This window comes from Oncorhynchus kisutch, linkage group LG7 (assembly GCF_002021735.2).
Source record: "Oncorhynchus kisutch isolate 150728-3 linkage group LG7, Okis_V2, whole genome shotgun sequence".
Taxonomy (NCBI): Eukaryota; Metazoa; Chordata; class Actinopteri; order Salmoniformes; family Salmonidae; genus Oncorhynchus; species Oncorhynchus kisutch.
Window position 1 is genome coordinate 45,712,754 of NC_034180.2, and position 18,443 is coordinate 45,731,196.

Below are 18,443 nucleotides of genomic sequence, written 5' to 3' on the forward strand. Positions count from 1 at the left end.
ATTTGTTGGGCTGTAAACATATGTAGTTCCCTTGTACACCTGGGATATCTTTCAGCTAACCACAGGTGGTACGGATGTCTGTGCATTTGATTAATTGAACCTCATTTGAAATGCCAATCTCTTTAAGAATCCCAGAGGCAGTGCCTCCTCTCCCTAGGTCTTTTATTGTGCATCTTATCATCACTGGGTCTATAAAAGCGTAGCCCTCTTCACTGCCAACGTCAACAAAATACTTGACCATCCCCACTGAGCCATGTTGGGTGACCACGACATGGTTTACTCGTTTCCATAAAGTACTTCCTGTTTTGGGATGAATGCGATTCCCATTAACGATCACTCTATGGTGAAATTGACATGGTTCTTCGTAAGTAACGTCTGACTCTCCAAGGAGAAAAGCCTCCCTCGAGGTTCCGTGCAACAGGATACTCTAGTAAAAATACATAACTTTTTTCACATTTGTTTGGCCGAGTTTGTAGCCCCTTATCATTTCTTCAACAAACCTTTTGCTAGCTTGGTTTGATTCTATAGAATAGCAGGGAGTGTCGGAACTCTGTGGCAAGCAGTCTTTTGTTTATGTGCTCTATTTCTCTTCCAATGTACCAGGACTCAGGGTGATATTTGGACTCAAACCACAGAGTAGTCATTTACTGACACATGCCAAGTAAGGTGCCCTGCATGTAATCAATAGCAAACCCTGCCATCATGTTGAAAACCGTAGGGAACACCTCTGCGGTGTTTAGTGTCTGTGTGTGGTTCTGGCTCATGCAATCACCAAGGCAACCCCTCTGCAGGTGTTTAGTGTCTGTGTGTGGCTCTGGCTCACTCAAGCGGATACACTCTAGTGAACCCATGACCCTTTTCTACCACTTCTCCTTTGTGATAGCACCTGTTACCCAGGAGCTTCTCAAAGGGTGGCTACTTTGAAGAATCTGAAATATAAAATATATTTTGATATGTTTAACACTTTTTTGGTTACTACATGATTCCATATGTGTTATGTCAGTTTTGATGTCTTCACTATTATTCTACAATGTAGAACATCGTAAAAAGAAAAGAAAAACCCTTGAATGAGTAGGTGTGTCCAAACTTTTGACTGACACTGTATATTCTGCAGGATTGCTGCATGATTTTTAGTGCATTACTCCTGTAGGACTTTGTAAGGGACGTATCTTCTCCAACGTTATAATGAAAGTTTATCTTCAAGGTTTTATAACAGACTACAACTATTGGTGTATTGCCGCCACCTACTGTACAGGTAGTGAACGAAAAATGAAAATATGCATTGCAGGAAATCAAATCAAAGTCTTTGTCAAGTGTGCCAAATACAACAAGTGTAGTAGACCGTACAGTGAAATGCTTACTTACAGGCCTTAACCAACAGTGCAATTTTTAAGTAACAAAAATAGGTATTAGGTGAACAATAGATAAAGATATTTTTTTTTAAACAATAAAAAGACAGTGGAAAATAACAGTGGCTAGGCTATATACAGACACCGGTTAGTCGGTCTAATTGAGGTAGTATGTACATGTAGGCATGGTTAAAGTGACTATGCATATATGATAAACAGAGAGTAGCAGTAGCATAAAAGAGGAGTTGGCGGGTGGTGGGGGGTGATAATCCTTCAGTGATAATCCAAATAACATCCATACACAGGTTCAGGAAGGTGAAAATGGTGCCCACAGACATGACAGCCCTTCTTCTATCTCCTTGGCAACTTTGCAGAATAGTTTGTGTTATTTCTTACATTATTAGCCCACAACGTTTTTTGTGTTATTCCATACAGCCGGAAATAACTTTTGGATATCGGAGTGGAAGGAAACTCACGAGGACTGGGATATGTTCCTGGTTGCCTCTGAGAATAATATTGACTTATACACGGACATGGTGACTGAGTTTGACTATTAAAACGTACCCAAACCAGAAACTGTGGATAGATGGCAGCATTCGGGCAAAACTGAATGCACGAACCCACAGCATTTAACCATAGAAAAGTGACTGGGAATATGGTTGAATACAAACAGTGTAATTATTCCCTCCGTAAAGCAATCAAACAGGAAAAACGTCAGTACAGAGACAAAGTGGAGTCGCAACTCAACGGCTCTGTCACGAGACGTATGTGGCAGGGTCTACAGACAATCATGAATTACAAAGGGAAAACCAGCCACGTCGCGGACACCGATGTATTGCTTCCAAATCAAATCAAATCAAATCAAATTTTATTTGTCACATACACATGGTTAGCAGATGTTAATGCGAGTGTAGCGAAATGCTTGTGCTTCTAGTTCCGACAATGCAGTAATAACGAACAAGTTATCTAACTAACAATTCCAAAAAACTACTGTCTTATACACAGTGTAAGGGGATAAAGAATATGTACATAAGGATATATGAATGAGTGATGGTACAGAGCAGCATAGGCAAGATACAGTAGATGGTATCGAGTACAGTATAACATATGAGATGAGTATGTAAACAAAGTGGCATAGTTAAAGTGGCTAGTGATACATGTATTACATAAGGATGCAGTCGATGATATAGAGTACAGTATATACGTATGCATATGAGATGAATAATGTAGGGTAAGTAACATTATATAAGGTAGCATTGTTTAAAGTGGCTAGTGATATATTTACATCATTTCCCATCAATTCCCATTATTAAAGTGGCTGGAGTTGAGTCAGTGTCATTGACAGTGTGTTGGCAGCAGCCACTCAATGTTAGTGGTGGCTGTTTAACAGTCTGATGGCCTTGAGATAGAAGCTGTTTTTCAGTCTCTCGGTCCCAGCTTTGATGCACCTGTACTGACCTCGCCTTCTGGATGACAGCGGGGTGAACAGGCAGTGGCTCGGGTGGTTGATGTCCTTGATAATCTTTATGGCCTTCCTGTAGCATCGGGTGGTGTAGGTGTCCTGGAGGGCAGGTAGTTTGCCCCCGGTGATGCGTTGTGCAGACCTCACTACCCTCTGGAGAGCCTTACGGTTGAGGGCGGTGCAGTTGCCTTACCAGGCGGTGATACAGCCCGCCAGGATGCTCTCGATTGTGCATCTGTAGAAGTTTGTGAGTGCTTTTGGTGACAAGCCGAATTTCTTCAGCCTCCTGAGGTTGAAGAGGCGCTGCTGCGCCTTCTTCACGATGCTGTCTGTGTGAGTGGACCAATTCAGTTTGTCTGTGATGTGTATGCCGAGGAACTTAAAACTTGCTACCCTCTCCACTACTGTTCCATCGATGTGGATAGGGGGGTGTTCCCTCTGCTGTTTCCTGAAGTCCACAATCATCTCCTTAGTTTTGTTGACGTTGAGTGTGAGGTTATTTTCCTGACACCACACTCCGAAGGCCCTCACCTCCTCCCTGTAGGCCGTCTCGTCGTTGTTGGTAATCAAGCCTACCACTGTTGTGTCGTCCGTGGCCACGCAGTCGTGGGTGAACAGGGAGTACAGGAGAGGGCTCAGAACGCACCCTTGTGGGGCCCCAGTGTTGAGGATCAGCGGGGAGGAGATGTTGTTGCCTACCCTCACCACCTGGGGGCGGCCCGTCAGGAAGTCCAGTACCCAGTTGCACAGGGCGGGGTCGAGACCCAGGGTCTCGAGCTTGGAGGGTACTATGGTGTTGAATGCCGAGCTGTAGTCGATGAACAGCATTCTCACATAGGTATTCCTCTTGTCCAGATGGGTTAGGGCAGTGTGCAGTGTGGTTGAGATTGCATCGTCTGTGGACCTATTTGGGCGGTAAGCAAATTGGAGTGGGTCTAGGGTGTCAGGTAGGGTGGAGGTGACATGGTCCTTGACTAGTCTCTCAAAGCACTTCATGATGACGGATGTGAGTGCTACGGGGCGGTAGTCGTTTAGCTCAGTTACCTTAGCTTTCTTGGGAACAGGAACAATGGTGGCCCTCTTGAAGCATGTGAGAACAGCAGACTGGTATAGGGATTGATTGAATATGTCCATAAACACACCGGCCAGCTGGTCTGCGCATGCGCTGAGGGCGCGGCTGGGGATGCCGTCTGGGCCTGCAGCCTTGCGAGGGTTAACACGTTTAAATGTCTTACTCACCTCGGCTGCAGTGAAGGAGAGACCGCATGTTTTCGTTGCAGGCTGTGTCAGTGGCACTGTATTGTCCTCAAAGCGGGCAAAAAAGTTATTTAGTCTGCCTGGGAGCAAGACATCCTGGTCCGTGACTGGGCTGGATTTCTTCCTGTAGTCCGTGATTGACTGTAGACCCTGCCACATGCCTCTTGTGTCTGAGCCGTTGAATTGAGATTCTACTTTGTCTCTGTACTGGCGCTTAGCTTGTTTGATAGCCTTGCGGAGGGAATAGCTGCACTGTTTGTATTCGGTCATGTTACCAGACACCTTGCCCTGATTAAAAGCAGTGGTTCGCGCTTTCAGTTTCACACGAATGCTGCCATCAAATCCACAGTTTCTGGTTAGGGAATGTTTTAATCGTTGCTATGGGAACGACATCTTCAAGGCACGTTCTAATGAACTCTCACACCGAATCAGCGTATTCGTCAATGTTGTTATCTGACACAATACGAAACATCTCCCAGTCCACGTGATGGAAGCAGTCTTGGAGTGTGGAGTCAGCTTGGTCGGACCAGCGTTGGACAGACCTCAGCGTGGGAGCCTTTTGTTTTAGTTTCTGTCTGTAGGCAGGGATCAACAAAATGGAGTTGTGGTCAGCTTTTCCGAAAGGGGGGCGGGGCAGGGCCTTATATGCGTCGCGGAAGTTAGAGTAACAATGATCCAAGGTCTTTCCACCCCTGGTTGCGCAATCGATATGCTGATCAAATTTAGGGAGTCTTGTTTTCAGATTAGCCTTGTTAAAATCCCCAGCTACAACGATAAATCGTTTCCAGTTTGCAGAGAGTTAAATAAAGTTTGTTCATAGCCATCGATGTATCTGCTTGGGGGGGGGATATATACGGCTGTGATTATAATCGAAGAGAATTCTCTTGGTAGATAATTTGATTGTGAGGAATTCTAAATCAGGTGAACAGAAGGATTTGAGTTCCTGTATGTTTCTTTCATCACACCATGTCACGTTGGCCATGAGGCATACGCCCCCGCCCCTCTTCTTACCAGAGAGATGTTTGTTTCTGTCGGCGCGATGCGTGGAGAAACCCGTTGGCTGCACCGCTTCGGATAGCGTCTCTCCAGTGAGCCATGTTTCCGTGAAGCAAAGGACGTTACAGTCTCTGATGTCCCTCTGGAATGCTACCCTTGCTCGGATTTCATCAACCTTGTTGTCAAGAGACTGGACATTGGCAAGAAGAATGCTAGGGAGTGGTGCACGGTGTGCCCGTCTTTCGGAGTCGTTTTTTTGGGTCGCTGCATAGGATCCACTCCGTTGTCCTGTTTGTTAGGCAGAACACAGGATCCGCGTCGCGAAAAACATATTCTTGGTCGTACTGATGGTGAGTTGACGCTGATCTTATATTCAGTAGTTCTTCTCGACTGTATGTAATGAAACCTAAGATGACCTGGGGTACTAATGTAAGAAATAACACGTAAAAAAAAAAAATGCATAGTTTCCTAGGAACGCGAAGCGAGGCGGCCATCTCTGTCGGCGCCAGACAAACTAAACACCTTCGCCCGCTTTGAGGATAACACATTGCCACCGACGCAGCCCGCTCCCAAGGACTGTGGGCTCTCCTTCTCCATGGCCGACGTAAGACATGTTAGCGTGTTAACCCTCGCAAGGCTGCCGGCCCAAACAGAGCATGCGCAGACCAGCTGGCTGGAGGGTTTACGGACATATTCAATCTCTCCCTATCCCAGTCTGCTGTCCCAACTTGCAAGATGTCCACCATTGTTCCTGTACCCAAGAATGCAAAAGTAAATGACTATCTCCCCATTGCACTCACTTCTGTCATGATGAAGTGCTTTGAGAGACTAGTCAAGGATCACCTCCACCTTACTGCCCCAATAGAGCCACAGACGATGCATTCACCATCGCACTGCACACTGCCCCATCCCATCTGGACAAGAGGAATAGCTAGGTAAGAATGCTGTTCATTGACAAGAGCTCAGCCTTCAACACCATAGTACCCTCCCTGGGCCCTGGGTCTGAACCCCACCCTCTGCAACTGGACTTTCAGACGGGCTGCCCCCCCAGGTGGTGAAGGTAGGAAACAACACCTCCATTATGCTGATCCTCAACACAGGGCCTCACAAGGGTGCGTGCCTAGCCCCGTCCTGTGCTCTCTGTTCACGCATAACTGCATGGCCACGCACGCCTCCAACTCAATCATCAAGTTTGCAGATGACACAACAGTAGTAGGCCTGATTACCAACAATGACAAGACAGCCTACAGGGAGGAGGTGAGGTCCCTGGCAGAGTGATACCAGGAAAATAAACTCTCACTCAACATCAACAAAACGAAGGAGCTGATCGTGGACTTTAGGAGACAGCAGAGGGAGCATGGTCCTATCCACATTGACGGGACCGCAGTGGAGAAGGTGAAAAGTTTCAAGTTCCTCGGTGTACACATCACTGACAATCTGAAATGGTCCACCCACACATACAGTGCAGTGAGAAGGTGCAACAGCACCTCTTCAACCTCAGGAGGCTGAAGAAATTTGGCTTGGCCCCTAAGACCCTCACAAACTTTTACAGATGCACAATTTAAAGCGTCATGTCAGACTGTTTCACCGCCTGGTATGGCAACTGCACCGCCCGCAACTGCAGGGCTCTCCAGAAGATGGTGTTTGAAATATCCAATAAATGTCGTTCCACTTCATGATTGTGTCCCACTTGTTGTTGATTCTTCACAAAAAAAATACAGTTTTATATCTTTATGTTTGAAGCCTGAAATGTGGCAAAAGGTCGCAAAGTTCAAGGGGGCCGAATACTTTCGCAAGGCACTGTATATACTGTATTTTAGTCAATGCCATTCCAACATTGCTCATCCTAATATTTATATATTTTTTAATTCCATTTACAGATTTGATCAGGTATGAAGGTAAGACCCAGATGCAGACAACATCAAATTAACAATGGTTTAATAATCCAACAGGGGCAATAGACAGGTCAAGGCAGTGTCACAAACCGTCTCAAAGCCCGTAACAAAAGGGAGACAACGTGGAGATAAGGCGTAACAAAATATATATTATTATATTATATATATATATTTATTAACTAAAGCAACTAAGGAAAATATACAATGGTGTGTGTAATCAGTAATCAGTAGTGTAAGTGAGTGTTTTGCATGCATGAATGTGATAATGCAGGTTGTTGAAAGATGTTGTCGCAAACAACCCAAAAACCACCAAGAAACACAACAAAATCCATAAAGGTGTCTGCATGGAGAGAGTCTCCTCCATGAATGGGGAAGTGGTGTATTTATCCTGGGAGACACCGGACCCAGGTGTTTCCCATGTAGCTGACGACCCTCCCAACTCCGCCCACCAGCATCCTAATAAGGAAATAACAGAGAGAGAATACGGCAGACAGAGTGGGAGGGTCGTCACAGCAGGCAGGGGTCAGTAACCAGAGGTGGAGCAAAGGTACTGGACGGCAGGCTCAGCGTCAGGGTAGGTAGAGGTCAATAATCCAGACGTGGGGCAAAGGTACAGGAGAGTGAGAAAAGAGAGAGACTGGGGGAAGCAGGAGCTGAGACACAAAAATGCTGGTTGACTTGACAAACAAGATCAACTGGCAACAGACAAACAGAACACAGGTATAAATACACAGTGGAGGATTGGGAAGATGGGCGACACCTGGAGGGGGGTGGAGACAATAGGGGGAAGGAGTCTATATTAAAGAAAAGTATTAGCCTTATTACACCCTTTTAACATGGCATACATTTGAGGATTCCATTGAAAATTTGATGTCACTTGGTGTTAGTCCATTTAAATGAACAGAAATTACATTGTGAGCAAAATTAGTCATCATATTAATTCAGTAAATTATTTTTAAAGGGTTTATGATTTCAGCATCATTTAAGAAAAACCTCAACCAAACATTTCTCAGGTGTTGCAATCATTCGTGTTACACCTACTGTTGGCACAATGTTATTATAATGGTAAACATTAGTCATTACGATGCTATATTAGTTGATGTAAAATGGGAAGATATACCCAAATACATTTTAATAAAGAAAATAAAAAGGGGAAGAAATCCCAAAATGCCATGCTCAAATGCCACCGCAATTCAAAAACAACCAATTTCTACCAACTGGAAAATTCCCATTGAGGACAAATATTTTCACAGACAGACGACTGCTTTGTATCAAAAACTACAAGCAGTGTTGGATTTCCCTTACTGTTACAGTAGATCCCCCCCCAGTAGATTTCCTTTTATTTTAAAAATGACCCTTCACTGCACTTCAGCTCTGAAGTGGTTGTGGCATAGAGCTACTGAACAGATCTGTTGATGTTGTGAATATCGGGCATACAGTAGCCTATAGCTGAGCCATTCCATCCCATTGAGAAATAAGGACAATAAACAGCAATGTGCATACGTATAATAAGGACGAGTCTGGAGTTCACAATGCCAATGATGAGAAGTCACGATTCCAAGGACCCCTAACGGGAATATCTCCATTCCAAACAGAGAGACAAACCTAACAGGACATAATTCCCATCTCTCTCATCATGCCAGACCTCCAGTCCAGTCAATATAAAACAAACGTGAATATAAAGAAACCATTTGAGATGAATGGGGATGAGATTGCTTCTGTAAATTGCCTTGTGTGCTGACAGCGCGGCTACATGTGAGTGAGATGGGCGCCTGCTGTTAGCAACACAGGATGTAGTGAAGGTCTTGGTACCCGTGACAACCTGTACTACCTCAGGGACAGAAAATAACCATATGGAAGGACACTACATTTTTTAAGTCTCATCACAGATAACTTTAGCATGTTTGCTAATCAGCAACTTTGCAACTACTTACTACTTTTTAGCTACTTTGTGACTAAACTCAGCAAAAAAATAGAAATGTCCCTTTTTCAGGACCCTGTCTTTCAAAGATAATTTGTAAAAATCTAAATAACTTCACAGATCTTCATTGTAAAAGGTTTAAACACCGTTTCCCATGCGTGTTCAATGAACCATAAACAATTAATGAACATGCACCTGTGGAACGGTTGTTTAGACACTAACACCTTGCAGACGGTAGGCAATTAAGGTCACAGTTATGAAAACTTAGGACACTAAAGAGGCCTTTCTACTGACTCTGAAAAACACCAAATGAAAAATGCCCAGGGTCCCTGCTCATCTGCGTGAATGTGCCTTAGGCATGCTGCAATTAGGCATGAGGACTGCAGATGTGGCCATAGCAATAAATTGCAATGTCCGTACTGTGAGACGCCTAAGACAGCGCTACAGGGAGGCAGGACGGACAGATGATCATCCTCGCAGTGGCAGACCACCTGTAACAACACCTGCACAGGATCGGTACATCCGAACATCACATCTGCAGGACGGGTACAGGATGGCAACAACTGCCTGAGCTACACCAGGAACACACAATCTTTCCATCAGTGCTCAGATGGTCCCAGATAGGCTGAGAGAGGCTGGACTGAGGGCTTGTAGGCTTGTTGTAAGGCAGGTCCTCACCAGACATCACCAGAAACAACGTCGCCTATTGGCACAAACCCACCGTCGCTGGACCAGACAGGACTGGCAAAAAGTGCTCTTCACTGATGAGTTGCGGTTTTGTCTCACCATGGGTGATGGTCAGATTTGCGTTTATCGTTGAAGGAATGAGCGTTACAACAAGGCCTATACTCTGGAGCGGGATCGATTTGGAGGTGGAGGGTCCGCCATGGTCTGGGGCGGTGTGTCACAGCATCATCGGGCTGAACTTGTTGTGATTGCTGTCAATCTCAACACTGTGCGTTACAGGAAAGACATCCTCCTCCCTCATGTGGTACCCTTTCTGCAGGCTCATCCTGACATGACCCTCCAGCATGACAATACCACCAGCCATACTGCTCATTCTGTGCATGATTTCCTGCAAGACAGGAATGTCAGTGTTCTGCCATGGCCAGCGAAGAGCCAGGATCGCAATCCCATTGAGCACGTCTGGGACCTGTTGGATCGGATAGTGAGGGCTAGGGCCATTCCCCCAGAAATGTCTGGGAACTTGCAGGTGCCTTGGTGGAAGAGTGGGGTAACATCTCACAGCAAGAACAGGCAAATCTGGTGCAGTCCATGAGGAAGAGATTCACTGCCGTACTTAATGCAGCTGGTGGCCACACCAGATACTGACTGTTACTTTTGATTTTGACCCCCCCTTTGTTCGAGGACACATTATTCAATTTATGTTAGTCACATATCTGCGGAGCTTGTTCAGTTTGTCTCAGTTGTTGAATCTTGTTATGTTCATACAAATATTTACACATGTTAAGTTTGCTGAAAATAAACGCAGTTGACAGTGAGAGGACATTTTTTGTTGTTGTTGAGTTTACTTAACATGTTAGCTAACCCTTCTCCTAACCCCTTTAAAACAAGTGTTTGTACTTGTCATTATGTGTATTCTAGATGCTAGCATGCACACCTGCTCTTTCCATGACAGACTATCCAGGGGAAAGCTATGATCCCTTATTGATGTCACTTGTTAAATCCCCTTCAGTAAGTGTAGATTAAGTTGAGGGGACAGGTTAAAGAAGGATTTTTATGCCTTGAGACATGGATTGTGTATGTGTGCCATTCAGAGGGTGACTGGGCAAGACAAAAGATTTAGGTGCCTTTGAACGGGGTATGGTAGTAGGTGTACCGGTTTGTGCCAAGAACTGCGGCGCTGCTGGGTTTTTATGCTCAAGAGTTTCCTGTCTGTGTCAATAATGGTCCACCACCCAAAGGACATCCAGCCAACTTGACACAACCAGTGCATCTCTCTAACTTTAAGCATCAGCTGTCAGAGCAGCTTACCGATCACTGAACCTGTACACAGCCAAACTGTAAATAGCACACCCAACTACCCCATCTCCATACTATTACTTACCCTCTTGCACCCCAGTATCTCTACTTGCACATCATCATCTGCACATTTATCACTCCAGTGTTAATGCTAAATTGTAATTATTTCACCTCTATGGTCTATTGACTGCCTACCTCCCTACTCTTCTACATTTGCACACACTGTACATAGATTTTTCAATTGTGTTATTGACTGTACGTTTGTTTGTGTGTAACTCTGTTGTTGTTTTTGTCACACTGCTTTGCTTTATCTTGGCCAGGTCGCAGTTGTAAATGAGAACTTGTTCTCAACTGGCCTTCCTGGTTAAATAAGGTGGGGGGAAAAACAAAACGTGGGAAGCATTGGAGTCACCATGGGCCAGCGTCCCTATGGAACGCTCTCAACACCTTGCAGACAGTGGCGTAAAGTATAGAAGTAAAATTACTTTAAAGTAATACTTTTATTTATTTAACTAGGCAAGTCAGTTGTGAACATATTCTTATTTACAGTTATGCTTAAGTCGTGTTTATGGGTATATGTACTTCGCCATTTATATTTTTGACAACTTTTACTTCACTACAGTCCTAAAGAAAATAATGTACTTTGTACTCCATACATTTTCCCTGACACCCAAAAGTACTCATTATATTTTGAATTCTTAACAGGGCACGAAAATTGTAAAATTCACACACTTATCAAGAGAACATCCCAGGTCCTTCCTCCTGCCTCTGATTTGGTGGTCTCACTAAACACAGACACATCATTTGTAAATTATATCTGACTGTTGGAGTGTGCCCTTAGCTATCCATAAATAATGGGAAATAAGCAAGAAAACAGTGCCGTCTGGTTTGCTTAACTCAATATTACGAAGGTGTTCTTAATGATTTGGGAACTCGATGTCTGTCATTATGTGTATTCTAGATACTATCAGATATATCTCCACAGTACACTGGGCCTGTATATTGTATGTAAGCTGTTACTCATGGTTATTTCCTTATCTTTCCATATAACCACTTTTACACTCATACTTTCTTTTTGAGCAGTCAGTACAAGGAGTTTGGTGTGGTGAACCACATTATCTGAATAAACCTGTTTGAAGATTTCTTTGACTTGTTCTTGCCGGGCAGACCTGTGGTGACTGAACCTTATCCAATGGCACCTAGAGCTCTATACTGGTTTTACATGGTTCTCCCAGAACAGACCCGTAGTATTTCTCACAACATGAAGAACATTTCCCATTAAAAAAACACAAGAACTTTAGTAAGAATATTATTTTAAAAACATACATTCTTCAGCATCAGCAAAACTCTGTCCTCTATCTTGTTAAGTGTGTTCAGATGTGCTGGCCAGTGGCCACTAATTGGTCACACCTGATCTTGATGGGTGCTTTTTTCCTTTGAAATGGGGTCTGTTTGAATAGGCAAGAATTAACCACTTTGCTTGGCATGCTAGCTCCATCCTGGGCTAATTTCATGGATAGAGAACAGAAGAGTCTAGGTTTGAATCTCACTGATGCTGTGCCACAATAAAAAAAGGATTGTCTCTGTGTAATTAATGCCAAAGCAAATGAATTTCCGTGTGTACTTTGAGTTCTAACAGTTTTATTGAAACATGTTCTCAGAATGTTAATAAAACTTCTGTTTTCCCTTCTGTTCTCAGAACATTTTTTTTTTTAAAGTTCAGTTTTACCCGTCAGGAAACATATGACTTCGTTCCAAAAACCAGTGGGAAACCAAACATGTACTTCCCACAACTTCCAATGAAACAAATGTGCAAGTTGGGTTGGCCGAGTAGGCCCGCTGAGAGTGACCCAAAATTGTGCTTTTAGTAAGTTCAGTTTCTCGGTTTTCATTGTTCTAGTCATCCATTATTTAATATTTTACTAAGCAAGTCAGTTAAGAACAAACAACAGTGTGTTAACTGCCTGTTCAGGGGCAGAACAACAGATTTGTACCTTGTCAGCTAGGGGATTTGAACTTGCAACCTTTCAGTTACCAACACTCTAACCCCTAGGGGACCCTGCCGCCCCAATTATATTGTACAGAAGGAGTTCCAGCCTCCCAGGCCAACTGCCTGGTGGATCTGTTAGGAACAAAGTGGTGGTTTTGTTGGGGATAGTGGCGTATTTGCAGGGTTAGATGGTGCTGCAATTTTTTTTCCCTCATTTCCATTTTTTGTGAACAAAATGTGCAATTTCCACTCCGACCTGAAAAACGCAGCAATACGCCACAAAGCATCTAGTCTGTCGGAAAACAACACGAAGAAGAAGTGGTGAGCGCACGCTGGTGCACGCGCGTCACATGAAGGCGATGCATACGCGCGGTGGCGGGGACTGAAGATGGCGGATAGTGATGTTGAACCAGAGCCCGACTGGAGTAATCGGCCTTCCAACACTGCCGAGGACACTCTCGTCGCCATGGAATGCTTGCTCACCACCCTGAGAGCGCTTGAAGCAACGCTCAGGCAACAAGACATTTCGGAAATATCATCCACCGAATATTGCGACAACTTCTGCCAGGTAGCTAAGCGTGTGTGCATGCAAAACTCAAAGGAAAACCAATGTTTTTTTCGCATAGCTTAACTAGCTAGCGATGTTGGCTATGTATGCGCCAGCGCCAATATGGCCTTTAGCTGCTAGCTGGAACATTTTGATCAGGATAAGCAAACAATATGCATCTAATGCACAATTAACGATCCCAGCAAAGTATAACATAACTGCATGACATAACCACCAATGATGTGCAAAACATAGCCATGCTATCATCAGTTGGGCTACCTAATAGTTAGCTAACGTTAGCAACCAATGTTGTCATGGTTGTTGTGCAAGCTTGTCCGAGAGAGAGACGGATGCAGTGGTCAAGGACGACAACCAGGCATGCAAAATATTTTAGTACTATTTCCAGTCTGTACAAACTAGTAGTTAACTAGTTTATCGTGCTGCTATTTGCAACGTTTAGAATATTTAAAGTAAGCGGGGCGGGGTGTTTCACGTTTTGTTTCAGGCACTTGCAGACATGCATGTAAATAGGCCTGCAGTGCAAGTGTTTTTCGTCAGCCTACTTATCAATTAGCCTAGTTAGTTTATTTATTAGCCATTTTATTTGTTAACTACAACTTAAACCTTACTTGTTTCATTATCGAGTTAAGGAGTTTATTTGACCCTCACTCTACAAAAACATGCTTTCTCGCTAGTTGATGGCAACGTGGTTCATCCACGTTCATTTTGTTTTTAACACCAAGTAACACTTGTGTCAAAATCAATATTCAAGTATAAATCATTTGAAAATTAAGACTATTTTGTTTTTAACTGACTGTTCTGTAGTATCAGTTTGCTATGCTGTTTTTATCTACATTCGTAAAGTTGAGAGTTTAAAGGGACAATCAGATTGCTACATACCTTTTTTACTTGTAAATTCATGATATAGCCATTCATTCTTGAATATAACTTTAAAATGCCTCAATATTAGTTTAACTGTCTTGTTTGTTTTATAGACTTTTTCTAAACTAATGTATTTGTAAACAATGTAATTTTAAACACACACTGTATAACCTCAACATGGTTAAATCTATGTTGATATAATTGATTGTCCGTGCATCTATAGCTCTGTCTATGAATTTGATGGTGCTTACTTTTCTCCAGCCCCATTCCTCAGCTGTTTACAGAATCAGTGGTGGGGAGATTACTTTATTGTTTGAACTGCAGATTTCCCATTTAAATATTTGACCAAAAATCCTAAACTGGGTTAATTATAGCTGCTAACCATTAATTGGAAGTTAATTGGGTGTTAGATATACTCAGGCTGGAGCTTATTCTCTGGAGGAGTGACTCTCATATTTACCCTAGATGGAGGTTAAATTTAGCCAACCCACTGTAATGGTGGTAGAGAAGTGCACACTGAGGACTCTTGGCAAGAGGGGCTTTGGGGAAATGTTGATGTGACAGACTGGGGGTCCACAGCTCTCTAGGTACACCTTGTCTTAGAGCTGTCAAATGTGTAGGCTGCTCCCCCAGGCCCAATCAAGGTAAAAAAGAGAGTGCAAGCTGGGACCAATCAGACAGCCCCCCCCCCCCCATGGCAATTCAAATAAATATATATATATATAATATACTTTTTTATATATATTATTTTTAGATTTACTTTTCTACACATAGATGGTGTAAAAACAAGACTCACTTTGGACAAAAAGTAATGGGCGTTTTGTAAGAAACTGAAACAACAAATTCCACGCAATTTAGGAGGGAGAATAAAATAAATCCTAGGGGAAACACTCTGTAGCCTCTTTCCTCAATGAGCCTTGCCACACCTCACAGGAAGACTAATTAACAGTGACATATGGTGCTTGCCCTGCCTGCCATCAACACAATGTCTTTGGCATTCAGGGTGTTTTCCGTAACTAAATAAGATAGATGTTAGTTGTCTTAATCCTAATGAAAGTGAAAGTGCAAAAACATATTTTTTTAATAACCACAACCCAGCTGCCTGTTTTTTTTTTTTTTTTTTTTGTCATTGAAAGAGTTGACTTCTCCATGTCTGTCTTTGCAGGCACTGATGGACTACGCTGGGAGCAGGAATTCTGTGGAACATGGTCTTCCTCTCCTGGAGGTCTACTGCCTGGCCATCAACTGTTTTGCTGCTGCAAGGCCACATCTCACTGCAGACTCTGACACTGTTGCCCTGGTGTTGAAGAGATTAGCACTGTGAGTCAACTCAGTAACCAAGTGCTTTACACTGTTAGGGTTGTACCTAGATTATTATTTTGAAGCCAGAGAAGTATAGTGATCACCACATTTCTACTGTGTGCTCCGGGCCTTCTTTTGTTGTTGACATGGCTTCATTGTTTTTTTGTGCTGCATGTTAGAAATAGATAACGTTGTGTCATGAAGTTTCACAAGTTGTCCTTCGTTGTCTCTGTTATTTTGCTTCCAGGAGCTGTTTTGAACTGTTGCTATCTGTGCCTGAAAACGAAATCCCTTATGAGGCCTGGGTTCAATTTCACCGCTCTGTTCAGGTAAAGGATGGGCTGTGAGATGTTAAGAAATAGTAGCTAATGAGAGAGAGAAGATGGAAGGGAAAAATAATGATTGGTTGACTGATTATACTGCATCCACTTCTCTATAGTTCAAAGACAGGTTTATTTACTTTCGCTTGGTGGTACTATTGACATGCTGTGTTGTTGATGAATGGCAGTGGCCCAAGCAATGTTCCCTGGACAATACTACGTTATACACTGGTGCTGTCTGATAACGTGCCGTGGTTCTTGACCACCTGGGGCCTGTTTGATAGGAAGTTGGGAATCCACCAGAGGGGTTTTTCAGTAAATGTTTCACATTGAAAGTAAATGTGTTCTGGAAGAAGGGAGTGAAAGCGTTACAACACATTAGCAGGGGGAATTGAAACAAGTTGCAGTTGGGATTTTTTTTATTTTAATTTCCAATTGAAATCTTGATATAGTGAGGACCTGTCCTACATTACATACTTTATTGGGTCGGGACAATACCAGTATCGCGATACTCATTAGTATCGTGGCAAGGAAATAAAACACACAGCGGATGATAACTTCTTTAGGAAAACGTCCCTAATGTTAGAAACAAACATGTTGTCATCCGGAGTCACATTTATTTTCCAACCAGCACACAATATTTTATATACTGCATGTTTTTAAAATACCAAAGAGTTTGGTCTGCTTCATGTTTTCATTTTTTGCTGTGGAAAAAAATATTGCAATACTGGTATCGTCACAGCCCTATTACTTTACCATGATGTCACTGTTACCTCACCTGACATTTGTGACACAACCCCCTTTTTGTGTGTTCTTGACGGTTTTGCAGGTGGCACATGATGCCTTGTTGGAGTATGGGAGCATAGATCTACAAGCCCTCCTCCAAATCACAGGGGAGGGTGGAGCGTGGAGTAACCCTGTCCTAAGCGCCCTTCTCACCGGTCATCCCACAACCGCAGAGGAAGGTCAGTATCACAACCTTACTCTATTGTCAACAGTGCAATAATAAATCAATTATATACATTTTACTATGATTCCAGTCAGCCAGTCAACTAGCATCTGTTGCTTTGTCATGTTCCTGTAGTTGACGCGTACATCTCCTTGGAGGGGGAGGGCTTCATGGAGATGCGGGTTAAACACCTGGAGAAAGTGGGGGAGGTGGCGAAGGCTGTGGTACTGGCTAAGGCCTGTGCTGAATGCCATCTTGTCTCCAACCAAACCACCTTCCGCCAGACCTATGTCTCTCTCCTCTGCCAACTGCTGCCGGGCGAGGAGGCCATCATGGAGGTCTGTCAGTGTGTTGTTGAGCTCAGCTCAGTTGCATTATTATTCATACTGCTATTTAAATAGCTTTCAGAGAATGCTGTTATGTAAGGAAATAAGTGTGATGGCTTAGTGAATTTGACAGTGTTTGTTTGAACTCCTTTGCCCTTAAAATGTAAGTGATATTTTCCACAATACTGTAGTTGGTGTTTTCAGAAAGTATTCGTACCTCTTTTGACTTATTCCACATTTTGTTACTGCCTGAATTCAAAATGGATTCAATAGATTTAGACACAATACCCCATAATTACATATTGGAGCATGATTTTACATCTCATTTTATATCTCATTTACATAATTATTCACACCCCTGAGTCAATACATGTTAGAATCAAATTTGTCTTTCTGGGTAAGTCTCTTAAGGATCCGCCCCTTATAATTTTCGCCTAAAATGGCATACCCAAATCTAACTGCCTGTAGCTCAGGCTGTGAAGCAAAGATATGCATGTTCTTGGTACCATTTGAAAGTAAACACTTTGAAGTTTGTGGAAATGAGAAAGGAATGTAGGAGAATATAACACATTAGATCTGGTAAAAGATAATACAAAAAAGGTACAATTTTTTTTTTAAAATAATAATCTTTGAAATGCAAGAAAGGCCAGAATTTATTATACCAGCCCAGGTGCAATTTAGATTTTGGCCACTAGATGGCATCGGTGTACATGTAAAGTTTTAGACTCATCCAATGAACCATTACGTTTCTGTTCAAGATTTTGTATCAAGACTGCCCAAATGTGCCTCATTTTAACTTTTCATTTTCAAAATTGGGTACTCTCCTCAAACAATAGCGTGGTATCTTTTCACTGTAATAGCCACTGTAAATTGGACAGTGCGGTTAGATTAACAAGAATTGAAGCTTTCTGCTAATATCAGATATGTCTATGTCCTGGGAAATGTTCTTGTTACTTACAACCTCATGCTAATCGCATTAGCTTATGTTAGCTCAACCGTCCCATGGAAGGGGCACTAATCCAGATGTTTTAAGAGCTTTGCACACCTGGATTGTACAATATTTGCAGTAATTAATAACTTCACCCTGCTCAAAGGGATATTCTATGTCTGCTTTATTTTTTTACCCATTCCCAGGTGCCCTTTGCTGGGAATTGGAAAACCTCTCTGGTCTTCGGGTTGAATCTGTTTGAAATTCACTGCTTGATTAGAGACCTTACATATAATTGTATGTGTGGGGTGATGTAGATATGACGTAGTCATTCAA

General features: G+C 43.0%; 1 protein-coding gene across 3 annotated transcripts in view; it reads left to right on the top strand.

Moving 5' to 3' along the window:
• Nucleotides 1-13,125: 13,125 nt before the first annotated feature.
• Nucleotides 13,126-18,443, top strand: part of LOC109894667 (CAAX prenyl protease 1 homolog) — a 29,973-nt gene continuing 24,655 nt past the window's right edge. Inside the window, exons 1-5 of one of the 3 annotated variants that reach the window (XM_031829177.1) lie at nucleotides 13,126-13,421; nucleotides 15,448-15,602; nucleotides 15,832-15,913; nucleotides 16,734-16,869; nucleotides 16,989-17,191. In XM_031829177.1, coding sequence (XP_031685037.1) covers nucleotides 13,242-13,421; nucleotides 15,448-15,602; nucleotides 15,832-15,913; nucleotides 16,734-16,869; nucleotides 16,989-17,191 — 756 coding nt within the window. In that variant the 5' untranslated portion in view covers nucleotides 13,126-13,241. The remainder of the gene's footprint in view (nucleotides 13,422-15,447; nucleotides 15,603-15,831; nucleotides 15,914-16,733; nucleotides 16,870-16,988; nucleotides 17,192-18,443) is intronic. The other 2 variants (XM_020488305.2, XM_020488306.2) reach the window with 2 other exon arrangements.